The following is an 18,480-nucleotide window of genomic DNA, read 5'->3' as shown; positions in this document are numbered from 1 at the left end:
TACACAAAAAAAGTGCCTTTCAAAAAAGGTATTTTCCACAGTCAGGGCAATAATGAAGACTGGAGATGTAGAAAATCTGCCTGAAAGAGGACAGGTGTCTATATCGTCTTAATGCTCAAGGAGAATTATTTGACGCTCCAAGAATCACAGATGGAGAACTTCAGAAATCTGATGAAAACTTTAAAGCGCCTCCATCACCATTAGTTGTTTGGGACACAGTTTAAGAAAGAAATCCTCTGCTCTCATGCAAAAACAAACATACATTCAACATACTGGAACTTTAAACAGGGCTGAGCTCTGCAGCCATATGAAACCAAAAAGAGTTTATTGGCAGCAAGAACACAAGATGGCTTTGGTTAGGGTCTGAAAAGATTCTGTTTTGAGAAATAATCTAAGATCAGTTGCAGTGAATTCTTCGACCTCATCAAACATTAGATTTTAAGACTCTGAGTCGTTGCTAATGGAGGTAACAAAGAGGATTCAATGAAGGGGGAAATAATTGTGGACAACGTGTATTTGGGAGAAAAGAATGCTTAATGATGTGACAGCCTTCCACTTTCAAATATTTTTAATCAATTAAACATTTTTGTGATCAGATTTCTTTTCCCAGCTTTTTTTGCTCAAATTTACAAAGGGTGCTAATAATTTTGTCCAAAACTGTACTGTATAATATTTTCTGGTTATCTTACACTAAACGTCTTATTGTACCTAATAATTAGGAAAAGCAAAAAGAGGGATTTCTAAAGGTCAAATGTGACATCAAATGCCAGCATACACAACATATTGGGTTATTCAAGATGTCAAACAGAATCACTCCAATTACAGAACAAACTGAACTCGCCGAACACAAAAAGACACAGATGTCTTCTGCCCACTCCCACAGTCACATTTTAAGCTGAACACAACCTACTGTATTTAAATAGTTTGCAGTTCTGTGAATACAATTTGTTTTTTCTTTTTGCACTTCAGATCGATTTGAAGAAAGCACAGGAGATTGCACCAGGTGACAAAGGTAAATCTGGCCTTGTATTCACAAAACATCTTAAGGGTAAAAGTGGCTCCTAACTTGCTGATTTAAAAAGGTATTTCACAAGTGTTTTAGCACAACAAGCTCTTAAATCTGTGAAAAGTTAGGGGTGGTCAAGAGGACTCCTAAGTCACTAAACGATACTGCTGCTGAAAATGGATGTTGCCTACTTTTTATTTACAAGTTGGAAAAAAGGTAACAGCTGTTCTTGTATCCAGTTTGGTTTTCTGTTATGTTTGCATGTCTTATTACCTTCTTTGATTATTCTAGTCTATTCAATAAAAGTTTGCTTATACGCTCTTAAAATAAATGTGCTAATGAACCATTTTAGGCTGTATGGTTCCATAAAGAACCTTTAATATCTGAAGAATATTTTTTGTAGTGAAGTAAGAATTATTTTTTTTTTACAGACAATGCCCCCTTTAAAAAAAGTTGTTAATTAAAAGGATCTTCACAGCTGGTGGACCACAGTCAACCATTAAAAACGTTATTTTCTAGAGTTTAGATTTTAACATTTATCAATTTTATTTTTAACATTTATCATTTTTTTTCTAACGGCAAATGTGCCTTATTTACCATGAGATTGTGTGTGGCGCATTGTTTCTCTCTGGTTAAAGACCCACGGTATTAAAAGCTGCAGATGACGAGCTTATTTTATAATCAGTAGTGCAGAAACCATGAGCCTCAAAAAACACTCCAGAAGAGACAGCAGAATAAATTATTCTCCTTACAGTATTGTACCTTATGACTCTGGAGGTTAACCCTAACCCCCCTTACCCACCCGTAAGGGCTCACTAGCCCCCAAAATTCTCTGCTTTAGGAATTATTAAAAAATAATTACTTAATAAAATTGCTGTGAAGAACCTCCTGTAGCATATTCAACAACTGGCTAGGCAGACATGTCATAGGTTGTAAATCAGAGAAGAATTTTGCCACTTTAGACAATGTGGACATTTTTATTTGAAAATATCTTTTTGAAAATCGCTCATAATTGCATATGTATTGAACTTCTTTTCTTGTGTTCTTCAAGCGATTGGAAATGAAATGCTGAAAGTGAAGCAGCAAGTGAAGGAAGAGAAAGAGAAAGAAAAGAAGATTTATGCCAAAATGTTTGCATAAAAGAAACCGCCTCAACCTCGCACCTCACTGATCTACCTGCGTATCTTCACTCACATTACACCTGGTTTATAAACCGTTATGCTTTCTTCTCTGTGCAGTTTGGAAAGAGATGTTTATCATCTGTACTGTATGTATCAAATGAGTTTTTGTCTGTGAGTGATGAAGCAAAAGTTTCTGTGTATTTGTAGTAAGCTGATGTTATGGTTACCGTGACTGCTGTGCAAAGGTTTGGTACAATTTGGTGACCTTTAAGATTGCATCAGCTTTAATAAATTATTTGGTCTCTGCATTTGTCTTATCTGTTGTATTTTTATGTGAGACAAACTCTTTAATCCAAATCTGTTGAATTTTTCAGTTAATTTTCAAGGTAAGGTGTAGGACAGCAAACCAGCAGATTAGAACCATTCATTTATTTCTACCATTTACAGTTACCAACTTTGATAATATATACAAAGCTGTTTACAGGTCCTGTATTAACAATGTCACGTGGGCTACGTGTTCCCTAGAATTGAATCCAACAAGTTGACATTACAACAGATTAATTAGATACAGACATGGTTAATATAAAATTGTTTCAAATCTTACAAGATTTAAACATCATCTATTAAAAGCTGTGACTTGACGTGATAACACCTCATGCTCGTATCAGTAAAGATACGAGGACATTCGGTTGTGTTTAGGCACACTGGAAGCGCACTCAAGCTGTTTCGTAACGGTTCAAACCTGAATGTTTGCTAAAGGCCCAAAGTGATTTTGTAACCTTTGTAAAAGTAAAGAATAGTGAAATCACATGCCATTGTAAGCTGGCCCACCACTGCCCTCAGGCACAACCCAGTTGATGTTCTGGCTGGGGTCTTTGATATCACAGGTTTTGCAGTGGACGCAGTTTTGTGCGTTGATCTGTAATCTCATACCATCGCCTGTCTCAAGAGGAACAAACTCATAAACTCCTGTAAGACAAAGGAGACAAAATTAGGTAGAACCAAACTAAAGCAAAAACCAACATTGATGACACTGTGTTTTTATAAAGTCAGAGATGACGCAAGTTAATCTAACCCTAATTCTTAAAGCTTCTTAGAATCCTCTCAGAGACCTCTAATGGTTTAATTTAAACATTTCTAACTAGAAATCTTAGCTTAAGAGTGATCCAGAAACCAATCTGAGTGAAGAAAAGACAAAAACTTTTACCTCCGGGCGGAGGCATGTCTGACCCTGTTTCTAGGTGTGAAACATTGTCCAAGAATAGCAAATAGCGTCACAATAAGATGTTGTTTGTCTGATTACTCTGCTTATAAAATTGTGACAGGCTGAAATCGACGCTGCTACATAATGCATAGAAATATTTGTCAACTAGGAAAAGGCATCTATGGCATTTCTGCACCGTATTGGAGCGAGTCATAAACATGATAATCACTGCACAATGTCTATAGCGTCTCATTAACTCACTGTCTGAAACACATTTCGTCTCCCTCTCTTCATTTTGCCCTTTTACTAAAGAAACTCTTGTGCCTACTTAAAGTCCTCGTCCCTAACCCTCCTAACACCTTTTGACCTTAAGAGCTCTTTTAAGAGCTTTGTGAATAACTTTTCTCTTTCCTGGGATCTTTAATTCCAAGGGGAAACACATTTCTCAAACTTTTCTTAGAATTTTCATGAATACGGGCCCAGGCTTTTTGTGTGCAAAAAAGCCTACTTAAAGTTTGATTTTAAAGCCTTAAGCCAGGACTAGGCCTTAGTTTAATCAGGAAATATAACTAGTTTTAACAGACATGCCTTACTAAAACATTACTTGTGTGCATTTTAAGGCTAAAAGAGGGGTACTGATGCATTTTAAGATATGTCAGTGCAAGTTGTTTTCAGTTTGGACAGCTCTTACATTTATTTTAGTCTAGGACTAGTCTAATCCCTGTCCGGGAAACCACCCCAATCTTGTTAAAATGAGTTGTGTACCAGCAGGACAGAATCTCTGTTCAGGTCCGTCATAAGTGGAAAGGTTTCGGCCCACTGGAACGCTGTCGTCTTTCAGCGTCAAATGAGCCGGCTGGTCATGCTCGTGATTGGTCCCGCTCAGGGCTACAGATGACAGGAGATCAAAGCTGATCTTACCATCGGGCTTTGGATATTCGATGGGTGTACAATCCTTAGCTGGCTTTAGCTGAGCAGAGTCCAGACCTGTAGCAAAACAGATCATTGTTCTTAACAATATTAACTATTAAATACACTTATAAGACAATGTCATGTTGTCTTGTGCCTTAGAGTGCACTCATATTATCCAAACCATGCCCCAGCGTGTTTGTCCCACCTCCCTACCACCCCAGAAGCACACACTCACACTGTGCCCGGGGCGCGCTTTCGTCATTAGGATGCGGTTGTTTTGAAAAAAGCAGGAAGTGCTCTCTTAACACTGGAACCCATCGTAACGTTAAGTCTGTGTTTTTTATTCGTTTTTGTTTAGTGTGCGATGACACACAGCCCTCTCACATGTCATTATATTGCTTAGTTGATCTGTCACGTGTGCAGCTCAAACATTCACGTCACCCTGCTGCACGCATCAGAAGGTTTTTACGGAGGCAAATGAAGGTGAGTGGTTGCTCAATTGCTGTCTCTCCTTTTGAATCACAAAAGCATATAATTATAATTGTTACTCCACTACATTTCATTATTTCAAGTTTTTGGTTTATATTTAATATAATATAATATAAAATACTTTAAGGGACCATTTAACATGTCCGCCCAAAAAAAAATCAATTCATACTCCACACTCCAAACAGACGGGGGCAGTATACCTCCAGAAAGTGAGTTGGTCTATTTTAATTTAGCAGCTGCAAATTTAGCAGCATATATCAAGTTTGATTTACATTAGCAACTAAGTTATCATTAGTCACAAAAAAAAAACATTCAGTCTCATTAAAATTGCAATGTTTTCCGCTACGTTTCGTGTGTCCATTTGGTGTTCATTATCATCGAAGACATTTCAAGCTTCTTAGCTAATGTTACATTTTAGCATCAGCTTGGTAGATAACTGGTGAAAACCGGATCGGATCCGTGGGTACAGCTAACTATTAAACGCTAACAGCTAAGGATGCGCGATAATTTGCATGCGATAGTCATTGCGCTTCTTGTCAGTGAAGCCGGTTTCTTGATTAAAAGTGAATCGCCATCAGCTGCTTTCAGATGGAGCCACATTTACTGCACAAAGCCGTAGTCCATGTACAAGCTGATCATAGGTTATCGCAATGTCTATTATAAGTGAACTTCTAGCGAAATACTAACAGCATCTTACTTACCAATCGAAAAGAAATGTTGTCATTTCGGAGTCGAACCTCATTTCTTTCATGTCCATTAGTTGTCTCCAGCGATGAAAAGCAGTACCAGTATTTACTCTGGTTCGGTTACTTTATTTATCATATTTTATTTGTGATTCCGAGCGCGTTGTTCCCTGCAGCAAATGTTTGTGGTAGTGGTAAATGTCTCTTGCTTTAGCCATTCTTCCACTCTCTTCCCTGAACTGAAATACGTCCGAAACCCCTATTGCAAGGCAGGAAGGCATCAAGGCATGTCCGAATCCATGGCTGTCCGAATTGCATTTCTCTGAGCTGCCTTCATGCCTCTTAAGTCAACAAGTCAGCTGCCTTCGTTTTCGGACGCAGCGGTAGTAGTAGAGGGCTGTACTCCCACACATGCGACTTATTCGTGTATTGCAGTTTGGCTGGCGGTTATGTGCGTGGCCCGCATACCGCCTCCCATGGTCGAAACTGGTATTACAACACCAGTCGGGCTGTAGCTAGTAATTTAGCATGCTAATTCAGATTGATATTTCTGCAGCACTATACCTTGTCATTTTTTAAATGACATCTTTGCCCTTATTTCTTCTCATTCTTTTGATGCGTGTAGCTAATTTTTTAAAATCTTTTACCTCAATTATTACAAATGGCACCTTTAAGTAGTATACACCTCTGTGATCCTCTAATCAATGTTAAATAAATAATAAATTAATTAACGAGCCCGAGCGCAGTTTGGTTTAGATAATGTGAGTGCACCCTTGGTGTAGCAGTTAGCCAAGAAATACAGTCCCACATAATACGACTTAAAGATACAGTAAGCAAATTTCTGGTAATTAATGAATGCGTTTACATGGGATTTGGAGATTTGTCAGGTTTCTCGCAGACAGTTAGTACATATAGGGCAATAGTACAAAAGCCGACAGGAAAACTGTCTTTAACTATACTGTTGTATCTATTTGCCGAACCGGTAAATGTAACATGAGCTTTTACTTTAATCAGCCAAAGACTACATGTGCCAATCGTTTTTTTTTTTGCTTACGCGGTGAAAAGTAATACTGATGTAATGTAGCCAGAAGTTTGGTTCATTTTGGTGTTTTGCCTCGAACCAATCAGAATCAAGGATCAGAATTACAACAAAGTCTATAAAGAAGTCCATTATATTTTCTCACAGATACATGGCTTTTAGCCCCATTTGTTTTCTCAGTACATCTGCACTATTCAAGGTAGCAGCTTTAACACAAACAACTTATAGCAATCATAGTTGTGGTTCAGTGTTCTTGTTTCGATGTGTGATATAGGAAATCAAACCATTCGTTCATACCAATATGCTTCAGTGTCCATGGTTCCTTTCCTCTAAAAATCCAGTAGAAGATTCCAGTGTAGATCATCCCCCCGTAGAGGCCAAAGTAGTTATGAAACGATGGTCTGATGTTCCTCACAGCATGCAACTCTTTCCAGATCCAAGACTTTTTTACACTTTCCTCATAGTCAGGTATATAAAGTCCTAAACGAGAAAACCAAGCATAGCATTAGGGAATGATAAAAAACGTAGGGTAACGATTAGGGATGCACCGATCCGATATTCTGGATTGGTATCGAGGCCGATCCGGCCTTTTTTGCTGGATCGGATATCGGACTAACAGGACCGATCCAATTCCGATACTGCACGTTACCCATGGTTGTCACTGACAAGCGATTAAAACGACCAAGTATTATAAGAGCACCATAAACGTTTTTATGCACTATAATCAAAGTCATCTTACACTCAATAGCTTCATGTGAAGGAACAAACGCACATTTAAGATATTAATGTTCACAGAAACACTGTAACTTACTTGCAAACTGAGTTAATCCACTGGTGAGAAGCAGACGGATAAAAACGCGTCATTCAACACACGCACACACAAGATAACTGTAACGTTAGGCTTTATTAAAGATCTGATTTTATAAAGTCTCAGGAAGCTGTTGGATGGATGCAATTCAGTATGTGCTGAGTTAATGCACAGGTGAAGCGGACGGATGAAACCCGTCATTCAACACACGAACACACACAATAACTGTAGGCTGTTTTAAAGATCTGATTTTATAAAGTCTCCGCAAACTGTTGGATGGATGCAACTCAGTATGTGCTGAGCACACGATGCATCTAATCTCTTTGGGTTTTAATAGTTATGAACGTAACTTTCCATTGCGGCGCGAGGATTCCCATGTGAGGATGCTTCTAGAGCATCAATGCTGCACCCAGGAAGCGCAGTATGATTTAGACGCACTCACTATGATTTAGACGCATCAATTCTGCACCCGAAATGTGCATAAAAGGTCCCGTTAAGTGCATAATTCCCAAAATAACCATCTGCACACTAAAGCTTTTTTACTGTGACTTTTTGTGCAATTAAGGAAAATATATTTAGCATACTTATTTGATCAAACGTGTCTATTTTATTTTCTCCTAAACACTGCAATGGTTAATAATTACTAATGTTCTAGTAACTTGTAAATCATTTTAAATTATTGGTTTTTACATTTAAAAGTATAATTATATATAATATAATTATATTATGCTAGATTTAGCAGAAAGCACTACACACATTTATATAGTGTGCGTGCGTGCGTGCGTGCGTGTACGTGCATGTGTGTATGTGTGTCTGTGTGTAATTTAAATTGTTCAAGAAAAATACAGTAGTATCGGATCGGCAGATATCGGAATCGGCCGATACTCAGAATTCGGGCATCGGAATCGGATCGGAGATGGAAAAAGTGGTATCGGTGAATCCCTAGTAACGATGTCTCAATACAGCATTAATATTAAGCGTGTTGCAGCTCAAATTATTTGTCATGAAGATGTGAGTTCTGGCTACCTGCTGTTTCAGACTGAAGATTCTCATCTGTGATCACTCTGAATGCAGATTCGGCCGCCAGCATGCCGCTCTTCATGGCCGTGTGCGTGCCTTTGATCTTGGGCACGTTCATGAAGCCTGGACTGCACCCTATCAGCATGCCACCTGGAAATGTCAGTTTGGGAATCGACTAGAGGGGAAGAATATGCACGTAAGAAGTAACACGAGAGGAAATGTGAAGGATAAAGAGAATGATCGTTAAGAAATCCACATGCCTGAAAACCTCCTTCATTGAGGGCTCTGGCTCCATATGCTATCCTGCTGCCACCTTCCAGGGTAGATTTGATAAATGGGTGATGTTTCCAACGCTGGAATTCCTTAAACGGGCTGAGGTAGGGATTGGTGTAGTCTAAGCCAACCTGATGAGACAAAGGCAAAACGTGTGTTTTTGCTATTCACCTGAGATATGTGTCAGCAGACTTTTGTCTTAGATCAGGGGCATATCCAAAAGCTAACCCTACTATGCTAACCCTAAGGACATCGGCCCTTCAGGACAGAATTTGGGTATGCCCGTGTCATAGATTCTGGTTCTCATTGCAGCTTATTCTGGATAAGAATCAGAGACTAAAGTGACCAACCAAAACTTGGGCAGATTTATCTCAAATTGATTATGGATAGGGTTAGGTTGGGGTTATGAATAAAATCAGAACACAGAGCTTGAGAAATAGGGTTCTCAAATAATACTGCGATTTAGCCCTAACCCATCATATGAATAATTGTATAAAATATGAAATGCAGTGGAATGTATTGTAAGAAAATATTTGTGAGGATTGATTTAGTTCTGTCAATCAACCCCTGATTAAGTGCTATTCTGAGTCATCTCCTCATGATATCATTTCCAAAGAAAGGGTTTCATGAAATGCCTCTTGAATAGATTTCCTGAAAAGCCTCCACAACAGCAGGGCTGTGTGTACATTTAAAAGGCTTTTCATGCACATCATTTTATCTCATGGAAGACTGTGAGGTTATTAAGACCAAGACACCAATCCGGCCCATTCAGCTTTAAGATTTTATGATCACCAGCCCACTTAAATGTTCAGTGTTGGCCAATTCAGCAGCATCCAGACTCACAACAAAGCCGAGGGACACCAGTGGTTCTCCTTCATTGAGGTGATAGAGGAAAGAGCCTCCGTAAGTGTGCCGGTTCAGAGGCCAGCCAACCGAGTGCTCCGCTCGGCCCGGACGCCACTTCTTTTCATCGATAACCCAAAGCTGGAAGAAAACAGATAGGTTGTGTATTCGTAACGTTAACAAATTCGTAGCTTACTTGTATCTTACCTATATATTGTTTACTTGATTTTGATACAAACCATTAGCTGTGTCACACTTCCAAAACTGCATTCAAACAACGTTTGCATCATAGCAGCTTGAAAATGCGTTCCTCAAGCCGTGAAGTATGAAAACGAACAGATCCTTTACAGCCTCAGCTATCCCGAGGTTCACTGCGTACTTGTAATGGCTGAATATAACTTTTTGCATAAATAGGTCCTCGTTTTTATTAATAGTAATTATGAATTATGTTTTGTATTAATATAAATTTTTGCAATACTGTGTATTATGTTGGGTTACATTTGCATATTTCTGATGTTGGTTAATTTGATGTACTGTTGGTAAGTTTAATTTAAATCAACGCGTCATATTTTCTATAATACATTTTTTTTTGTCTGAAACCACATTTATTTTATTACATCAGAAACATCTCTGCTGTGACCCGGCGTGGTGGGCTCGTACAGCAGGTGGTGCAACTTTGGATCATCCATAGGCTAGACCAGGGGTTTTCAAGCTTTATGACGCTTGGACCCCCAGATATGACGAACCTTTTCTGAGGGACCCCCCCAACTAATATATATAATTGGTTATGTCGCAAGAAATTAGAGATAAACACCTAATAAATACATTTTATAATATTTACAATATTTATATATTTTTCTTCATTTTTTCTCTGGGGTCCCCATACCCCAGTTTGAAAACCCCTGGGATAGACTCATTTCAGTTTGTTTCATCGAAGGCCTAGCCTTTGAAGGAGGTTCCCTTTGAAGGATCAAGCCTTCGAATTGGGACACAGCTATTGTCAATGAAATGGCAAAAATGACATTGAGGTATACATGGCATTTATCCTGGGTTATAAAATTAAAGCAGAGCAGCAGTACCTCTTTGAGTCCAATGGCGTATGTCTGCGGGTCACAGTTCTCCCTGAGATTGAACCGATTGTAGAGCTGTTTGGCCAGGTGTCCGTGGCAGCCTTCCCCAAAAAGAGTGACCTTAGCATGAAGCTCCATGCCTCTTTCAAACACATCCTGCAAGAGATCAAGTAATGTCTAAGAAACAGAAATATAAACCACCCACATCGAGCGCGCTGTGTGTTGTACATGTGTTTCTGAGGGTAACAGAAGCAGTTGATCAAACAGATATTCGGTACGGAAAGGTAAATTCATACATGAAACCATGAGGAGATGACAAACCTTTGGAGAGCCGTCTTTGGCGATGCCGACATCATTAGTCGCAATTCCTTTCACGCTTCCATCTTCATGAAATAACACCTGTGTAAATAAACAGCTCCACTTCAGTGACTGAAAGCCATTGACAACAGCAATTCATTTACTTGCATGTGGCCGGTTGCATACACATTTTATTCCTGTAGAATAAAACTAGATGGTTAATTTGTAAGACTAGCCTAAACAGCTTTATCTAAAATAACCTACAGAAAACACAGGGGTCCTCTTAAGCCCTATTCGGACGGGATTAGTATTACAGGGGGACCTCTGAGAAAATCGTGCTTCTCAGAGGTCCTCTGTGTTTTTAATCCCGTCCGAATCGGCCATGTCTGTGTTTTTCTCTGACGACCTCCGTAAGAATTCCAGAGCAATTTACCTACTGTTTTTCGCCGAACTCAGAGGTCCTCTGAGAAATTTAATCCCGTCCGAATGCAAATGTCTGTGTTTGCCCGCAATATCTTTTGAAAACGCGGTTCATTTCGTGTTTGGCCAATGTGATCTGCCGTAAGGTCTTACTAATGCGTGTATATTGTATTTTTCCTGAGTCACATTCATTCAGATATGGATGTTTTTTCGCATTCGGCAAAATAAAATAATTAAATCAAGACGAGCTGAATATCAAACACTGTTAAGACTGGCCACTTTAATATCAGTAACGTAATAAGAAACTCTGTTCAAAGTTGTTTAACTCCGGAATGGTAATGTTAATTAATAAAGATAATAAATTGTTATTAATCATTATTTCTTCATTTCTTTGTGTTTATTATAAGCAGACAGTTATATAAAACAAGTAGGCTAACGTTACTTTAGTAGGATTTGTATATTTTATTTTGATTTGTTCAAATTAAATTGATAAATTACATGTTCGGTCATAATTTTACATTTAAAGCAAAATATTAAACATTACAAACACGCGTCCAGAGCACGTGTTTCTGGAACGCCCAAATGCATGAAACAGACACTCCCATCTCTGGAATAGCCTGCATCATTTTAATCCCGTCCGAATCGGTACATAAAATCACAGACGTCCTGGGGGACACGTTGAAACTCAAACGTTGTTTGGAAAACTAATCCCGTCCGAATAGTGCTTTAGTTGTTTGGGATTGCTAAAGGATTTTGCAAAGACCAATTTTTCTTCTGGTAAAAATGCTTTAGAGCCGGGCCTAGCTAGAACGCATTAAACACAAACTTTTCATGATAATAAAAATTTTTTATGCATTTTGAATCAATCTTTTTTTTTTATTCTGTGCCACTTCCGAGATTTCAATAACTGTGGGGAAATTGTATTATTAAAGGCCAGGGGTGGCAACCGTTTGTGACTAAAGGGTGAAATAATGCTTGGCGTATTTTAGTATTCATAACATGATGAACATACCATTTTTTACAATGTTTTACTGCATATATTGCCGCATTGTGTCATTTTTAAATGCGTAAATGAAAAGAAAAATATTAAGGCATAATGTTGCAAATGCTTTAAGATTATATCCATGTATATCCACCAAATGAAAATAAGCATTAACTACTTTCTAATAAAGTGACTGCTGGACCACATGAAAATAAAAATGAATTTCCAATTACATTCTGACCTCGGCTGCTGCATAACCAGGATACAGTTCCACTCCCAACTCTTCCGCCTGTTCTCCAAGCCACCGCACAAAATGACCCAGACGCACAAGGTAGTTACCATGGTTATTCATCGGGAGACCTGCATTCACCAATGGCAAATCGTTTAAAACAACCTAAATGAACAAAATACTGTATTCATTCAAAGCTCTAACAAATCATTCAGGACTTTACAACCATGAAAAGCATTCACATTGTTTCATTGTCTAAAATTATGTAACATTGTTTCTTCAATGTGTAAGAAACATTAACCTACCTGGTAATATTGGAACAGGAATTCTGTGTTTTTCTGTCAAAATGGAAAACTTGTCTTCTGTAACTGGAGTATTCAGAGGTGCCTATGGTACACATCAATCAAAATCACTGACTGTGTTTGAATTTTTCAATTCCTTTTATTTGGTTTTTCATTTCTGTCTAGACTAATGGAAACAAAGTTCCTGTAGCTCAGTTGGTGTGACATTTTGTTAGCAGCGCAAGGTGTCGTGGGTTCAATCCCAGGAAACACAAATACAGATTAAAAAAATGTGTGTGTGTGCATCCATACCCCTTTCTCCTTCCAGTCTGGAATGAGCTCACTGAGCGTTGTGGGCTCCAGACAAGCTCCCGACAACGTGTGAGCTCCAATCTGAGATGCTTTTTCCACCACACAAACCCGCAGCTCCTTCTCATGCTCATTGGCCAGTTGCTTCAGCCTGATGGCTGCTGCTAAACCGGCCGGGCCGCCACCTACAATGACGACATCTGCCTCATCGGCGAAGCGCTCCATTTCAACACCTAAAGATATGAATACAGACGGGTCAATCGCAGTTGTTATCTGACCTTCTTACCACAGCTGAGAGCAGAGTCCAACATGGTCTGTGGTTTGATTTTAAAAACATCTAAAACAGCTACAGTCGGCATCCAAAATCCGAAGAAATGCCTGCTTTATTTTAAATAAGACACGTACAAGAGGTATTAAAGAGGTAGATACAAAAAAATAATGCATTTCTAAATATAAATGATAATGTGCATCTAACAATCTGCATTAATTCGTCACACATACTGATAGATCAGAATAATAATAAACAGACTGTATAATTTTAATGTTTAGAAACAGGAAATCATCATCACAGACGTGGTTAATTATCAATATAATATCACCCGTCACATCATTTCTTAGTCAACTATAATCGTTCTTTCCAGTGCATTATTCGAACTGCAATAATAATAATAGGAAATAATTTTGAATAGAAAAAAATGCTTTTGTTTGTTTCAAAAAACCACCGCAGGGTTAAGGCTACTGCTCATTTATTGCTTTTAGATAGATAGATAGTTTATTGTCCTGTAAACAGGAAATTTGTTTTCACAAACTGTCATACAGTACACGCAGATAGTACAAACATATATACACAAAAACAACAACAACAAAACACAAGATGGTGAATGTTCAGCTTTGTAACTTATTCAGGATTGAGATCGCCGATGGTACAAAGCTCTTTTTGAAACGAGCCCTTCTCCATTTCAGGGTCCTATACCTGCGGCCTGAGGGCAGGAGAGTGAAGTTGAAGTCGAGGGGGTGCTCTGGGTCCGTTGTTATAGATTGGGCAAGGCGGGCTATTGCTCTGTCATTAAGTTCTGAAATGTTAGGTGTAGAGGAATGTATTATTTTTGAAGCTATGTGTGTGATTTTACTGAGTTTGTTTTTGTTAGTGACTGACAGCATAGTGTAAAAACTGGTGGGGCAGTATAACAAAATGGGCTGGATGATGCTCATATACAGAAGTAACAGAAGACGAGGGGCAATGCAAAGGGAGCTGAGTTTTCGTAGAACATGCAGACGTTGTTGTGAGCGTTTTTGGATGTCTGTTATGTGATGGTCAAAAGTGAGCTTGTTGTCCAGGGTGAGTCCAAGGTATTTGAATTTCTCCACCTGTTCTATGATGTTGCCATGAATGGAGATCTGACTGAGACCGGGTGCGTTAAAGACCAGTTCTTTTGTTTTCTCAACATTGAGATGGAGAAAATTGTCTATGCACCAGTGTGTGAAGTGTGATATTGTATCATGGTAAGCAGCAATGGTGGTATGATCATTGAGAAGAGCCAGAATTGCAGTATCATCTGAGTATTTGTAGTATGTTGTGATGGGTGAAGGACTAATACAGTCATTGGTGTAGAGCGTGTAGAGGAAGGGAGAGAAGACACAGCCTTGAGGAGCTCCAGTGTTAATTATAATGGTGTTCGATATGATAGACCCTATCCTCACTGCCTTTCACTTCACCTGTAATGTCTTTTAGGGTGTTTTCACATATACACTGTTTAGGTCGGCCCAAATGACGTGTCGCTCCGAGTACGGTGCGTTTGGGTCAGTGTGAACACAACAGCCGCACTCGGGTGCGCACTAAACGACCGGGGACTCTGGGGCGACCCACCTGTGGTGTGAACACTGCTGGACCTCGGGCCGAACCAAATACAGGAAGTTCTCCACATGTTTGAGCCACTGGGCTTTCGTTGTGACGTGAGCCGGGTGTTATATTGTGGGTTAACAACAAACAAGCCAATCCTGGTCCGTTGCATAGAGATTCGCTGTCTCCTTTACGTTTGAGCTGATGATTTTATAAATGCATAGCTGTCCTCCACACACAAATAGTGACATTACGGGCTTTTAGCAAACGGCTCCGTGAGAAAGGCTTTAATAGAACAGCTACGCAATTTCGCATTAAAGCAAAGAAACTTCGCAAAGACGTGCATCGTTTATCTCCACATCTTGATAGCTGCGCTCTCTCTGTCAAGCTGGTTGTCGTGGAAACGTGGGGGTGGTCATGAGACGGTAAGAGCTGTCAGAGACCAATGACAGCGCTGACCGTTGTCACATGGTGTACGGTGCGGCATTTCGAGTACAGTAAAAAATATATATATGTGAACACGGACCGCACTAACTGAAAAATGATACAATGTATTTTGGTGCGCTCCGAGGCCGCACCACGGTGCGCACCAACATATGTGAAAACAACCTTACAAACTTTAAGGTAAAATATACATGAAAATGTATTTGTATGTATGTATTTCTGATTGTTTTGGCACTTCAGATCGCACACAACTTTAAGTATTTAGAGTTTTAACGCCGGGTTGTCTGTTTTTGTCCTCTTGCCAACATAGAGCGTAGCGAGACAGATGCAAAGAACGAAACAGAGAACATCTATTATATGTGTTGCACTGTGGAAAATTAACCGGATAACTGCAGATGGCTGTTTAACAGCGAACAGTAGCAATAGCGTCTTTGTGAAGTGTTGTTAAATTCAATTCGTAACTTTGAACAGTCAGCAATAATGTATCAAGCCAGCTGATGTTATTTGTAAAATAAGATCTGTCTCCTTTTCTTACCGAATAACCACAGAGAAGAGTTTTCTCCGGAGCGCCATTTACAACACAAGAGCTGTAGTTCATTGACAAGCTTAGCTATAGCGCATTTATTATCGCAGGAAATACATCCATGAAAATGAATGTGAAATTGCCCTGATTCTCAGTAAACTACGACTTTAGGGCTTTTCACACTGCACTTAAACCTGAGTTATCTTCGTTGTAAACCCTGCTTTTAACCCTGGGTTAAGTATCGTTTCACACTTGTAAGTTAGAGTTAGGGTTAACCCTGAAATTAACCCAGGGTTATGAAACCCTGCTTGAAAGCAGGTTTAGCACCGCTTTTGTGGGGTTAACCCCGCATTGTGGTGCCAAACGCATGCAGTGTGAAACGAAGCAGGGTTAGAATGTTATGACCCTAATTAAACACAGCTGAAGTAGCTAATCAAGGTGTTCAGGGTTGCTTGATAATTACAGACAGGTGTGGAGACTCCTGACCCATGGTTTAGGAATGCACAGTGTGAAACATCAAATTATGAATACCCAGGGTTCTCTCTTAACCCCTGGTTAAGTTTGAACAGTGTGAAACACAAAAAAAATTACCCAGGATTCCGTTAACCCTGGTTTTAGAATAACCCAGGGCAGAGCTGAGTGCTGAAGTCTTGAATGGCGGAGGGAGCGGTTCCAGGCTGTCAAGCCCTATTGAGGTGTTGTGGGCTAGTTAAACAAACACCGGTGAGGTGGAGTGCCCACTTGAAAACCCAGTGAAGTTAACAGGTCTAAATCATGCAGCTCTTCACTCAGATGAAGAAGTCTGAGCGGAGCGACTTCAATTCTAGCCACACACATAAAGAGCAGGACGTAACTCCTGCCAAATGTGGTGGCTGCAATATACCTTATTGTTTAAAGACACTTTAATATTTAATTTTCGTTTTTATGAGCTCAGATATTTAAATAAATTATTTTACTAAAAATGCCCATCCCTAACTTAACCTTACCCTTTTATACCACTTTATCCATAACTGTCTAAAAAAAGATTTGGTCTTGGCCAATCCCAATGTTAAATCTAGAATTTCTTGCCTCTGTGTCCTCATCATGCCTGTGTGTTGTGTGATATATTATTAAGGTACAATATGGCAAAGACCTGACCTTCCCATCGTGGGTCCTTATCTCTGGGGTACACTGTGTAATGAGTGGTGATCCGTGGCACAGAGACAGAGGAGCAGCATCTTGTAGAAAACACCTGAGGAGCAACATGGTCAGCTTGAACTGCCTTCAGTGCATGTATACACCTCAGTCCTGCAAAAAATATTAATAATAAAATATAAAGATGGGTTCACACAAGCCATTACTCAAAGTTACCAAGAAATCTCTGTGTTACTTAAAGAGCACCAATTATTTTGGTAAAAATAATGTTATTTCGTCAGCTCCTTGGAGTTCTCATCATCTCCACTACCTTACTAATTCCAGCCCGAATCTGATCCAGAAAAAAAAATAATCGATCAACTTTACCAGCACGGCTTGAGCAGAACGTAACAGATTGGTAAGGTAAGGATACCAAAACACTAAAACCATGTCTGCATTTGTGATCGTACAAACGAAAAACAACAAGCGCTACTCCACACTGCACAAAATTTGTGTTTGAATCATGGTTTACTCAGTATTAAAGTCTTTAAATATGAAAACATTGACTATTAACAGGCTGCGAGTCAGAAGCGGGCAGAATTATGATAATGTGCATCATGTCCACGTCAACTCACTGCGGAAGTTAACTGTTGCCTACAATCCTTCATTATAGTCCAAGAAAAGAGATTTCAGTTGGAGATAATAAATCACGTCTTCATAGACTTTGGGATTTGTAGCTTTGCAGATCATTAACATGAACTAACCCACGCTTACACACCCAAAAAAATGTTAAATCATGAAAAGGAAAATATGGGCTCTTTAAATTCATATGTATTAAACTTATTAAGCTCTTGTGGGAAATGTTAAATTTAAGACATTAGCTTCTAATAAAGAAACTCACATTTTAGTAACTAACTTCAATATCAATACTGAGTAATTGGTGATATTATAAATGTATTTAGCAATCGATTTAATGTATCACTTAATAAAAGTTTCAATTTCTTTTAAAACTATAATAATAATCACTGTAACTCCAAACAGAAAGCACATCTTAGCCAAACTGATCACCTCAGACATAGGGCACACACATTTACTCTGACCTATATTTAAGTGACCTCTGCCCTACTTTCTCTCTGTGAGTGATCAACAGATTTGCTATAAAAACATCATTTTCGTTATATATAAATATATCTTTATATGCAAAAAACTGACTAACCCTTACTAACAAGGACAACTAAACGTATTTAATTAAACCTGCGCATAGATTTACAATCAATTCAGATCTGTTAGCGTTTGAGCTACATGAGAGTTAGTGCAGTGAGTGTGTGACAGTACCTTGGAGGGAATATCTACAGGCTGGAAACATTTACGGAGCTGAATATGTTCGTTTTTGCAGCTGTGACTCTGACCAAGTGCGCCCGTAGCTCTCCAGAGTAACGTAGTGTGAAAAAACAGATATCACCCAGTTTTGCCCTGTTACAAAATAGATGTCATAACAAACCAAAGTTGGGCGGCGCGACGGTCTGCGGATGTGCGGATCAAAATGACGTCAGAGAGCGCGCCGGAAGTCCGGC

The 18,480-nt window shown here is 39.1% G+C and overlaps 2 protein-coding genes across 3 annotated transcripts in view; one reads left to right on the top strand and one right to left on the bottom strand.

Annotated features, from left to right (window-relative positions):
* Positions 1-2,435, top strand: part of ppid (peptidylprolyl isomerase D) — a 340,343-nt gene extending 337,908 nt beyond the window's left edge. For both annotated transcript variants that reach the window (XM_065275556.2, XM_065242909.1), the window contains exons 9-10: positions 970-1,012; positions 2,058-2,435. In XM_065275556.2, the coding sequence (XP_065131628.2) occupies positions 970-1,012; positions 2,058-2,146 (132 nt within the window). In that variant the 3' untranslated portion in view covers positions 2,147-2,435. The remainder of the gene's footprint in view (positions 1-969; positions 1,013-2,057) is intronic.
* A 106-nt stretch (positions 2,436-2,541) lies between these two features.
* Positions 2,542-18,411, bottom strand: etfdh (electron transfer flavoprotein dehydrogenase). The gene is made up of 13 exons (XM_065242896.2): positions 18,242-18,411; positions 16,931-17,080; positions 12,990-13,219; positions 12,702-12,783; positions 12,409-12,527; positions 10,790-10,867; positions 10,478-10,624; positions 9,399-9,539; positions 8,543-8,686; positions 8,289-8,457; positions 6,752-6,934; positions 4,097-4,318; positions 2,542-3,096 (listed from the first exon to the last, which is right to left on the bottom strand). The coding sequence occupies exons 1-13, from the start codon at positions 18,270-18,272 to the stop codon at positions 2,933-2,935; spliced, it is 1,860 nt and encodes a 619-aa protein (XP_065098968.1). The 5' UTR covers positions 18,273-18,411; the 3' UTR covers positions 2,542-2,932.
* Positions 18,412-18,480: the final 69 nt, after the last annotated feature.

This window comes from Paramisgurnus dabryanus, chromosome 16 (assembly GCF_030506205.2).
Source record: "Paramisgurnus dabryanus chromosome 16, PD_genome_1.1, whole genome shotgun sequence".
NCBI classification, from domain to species: Eukaryota; Metazoa; Chordata; class Actinopteri; order Cypriniformes; family Cobitidae; genus Paramisgurnus; species Paramisgurnus dabryanus.
This window is presented reverse-complemented; position numbering and strand designations above follow the sequence as displayed.

Bases quoted from the DNA above. Each gene is read 5' to 3' on its own strand.
- etfdh (XM_065242896.2), bottom strand. From the start codon at position 18,272: ATGTTTCCAGCCTGTAGATATTCCCTCCAAG. The intron at 8,687-9,398 runs GTGAGTCTGGAT...TTGTCTCATCAG, and splicing joins TGGTGTCCCTCGGCTTTGTT to GTTGGCTTAGACTACACCAA. The intron at 8,458-8,542 runs GCATGTGGATTT...CTTCCCCTCTAG, and splicing joins TCAATGAAGGAGGTTTTCAG to TCGATTCCCAAACTGACATT.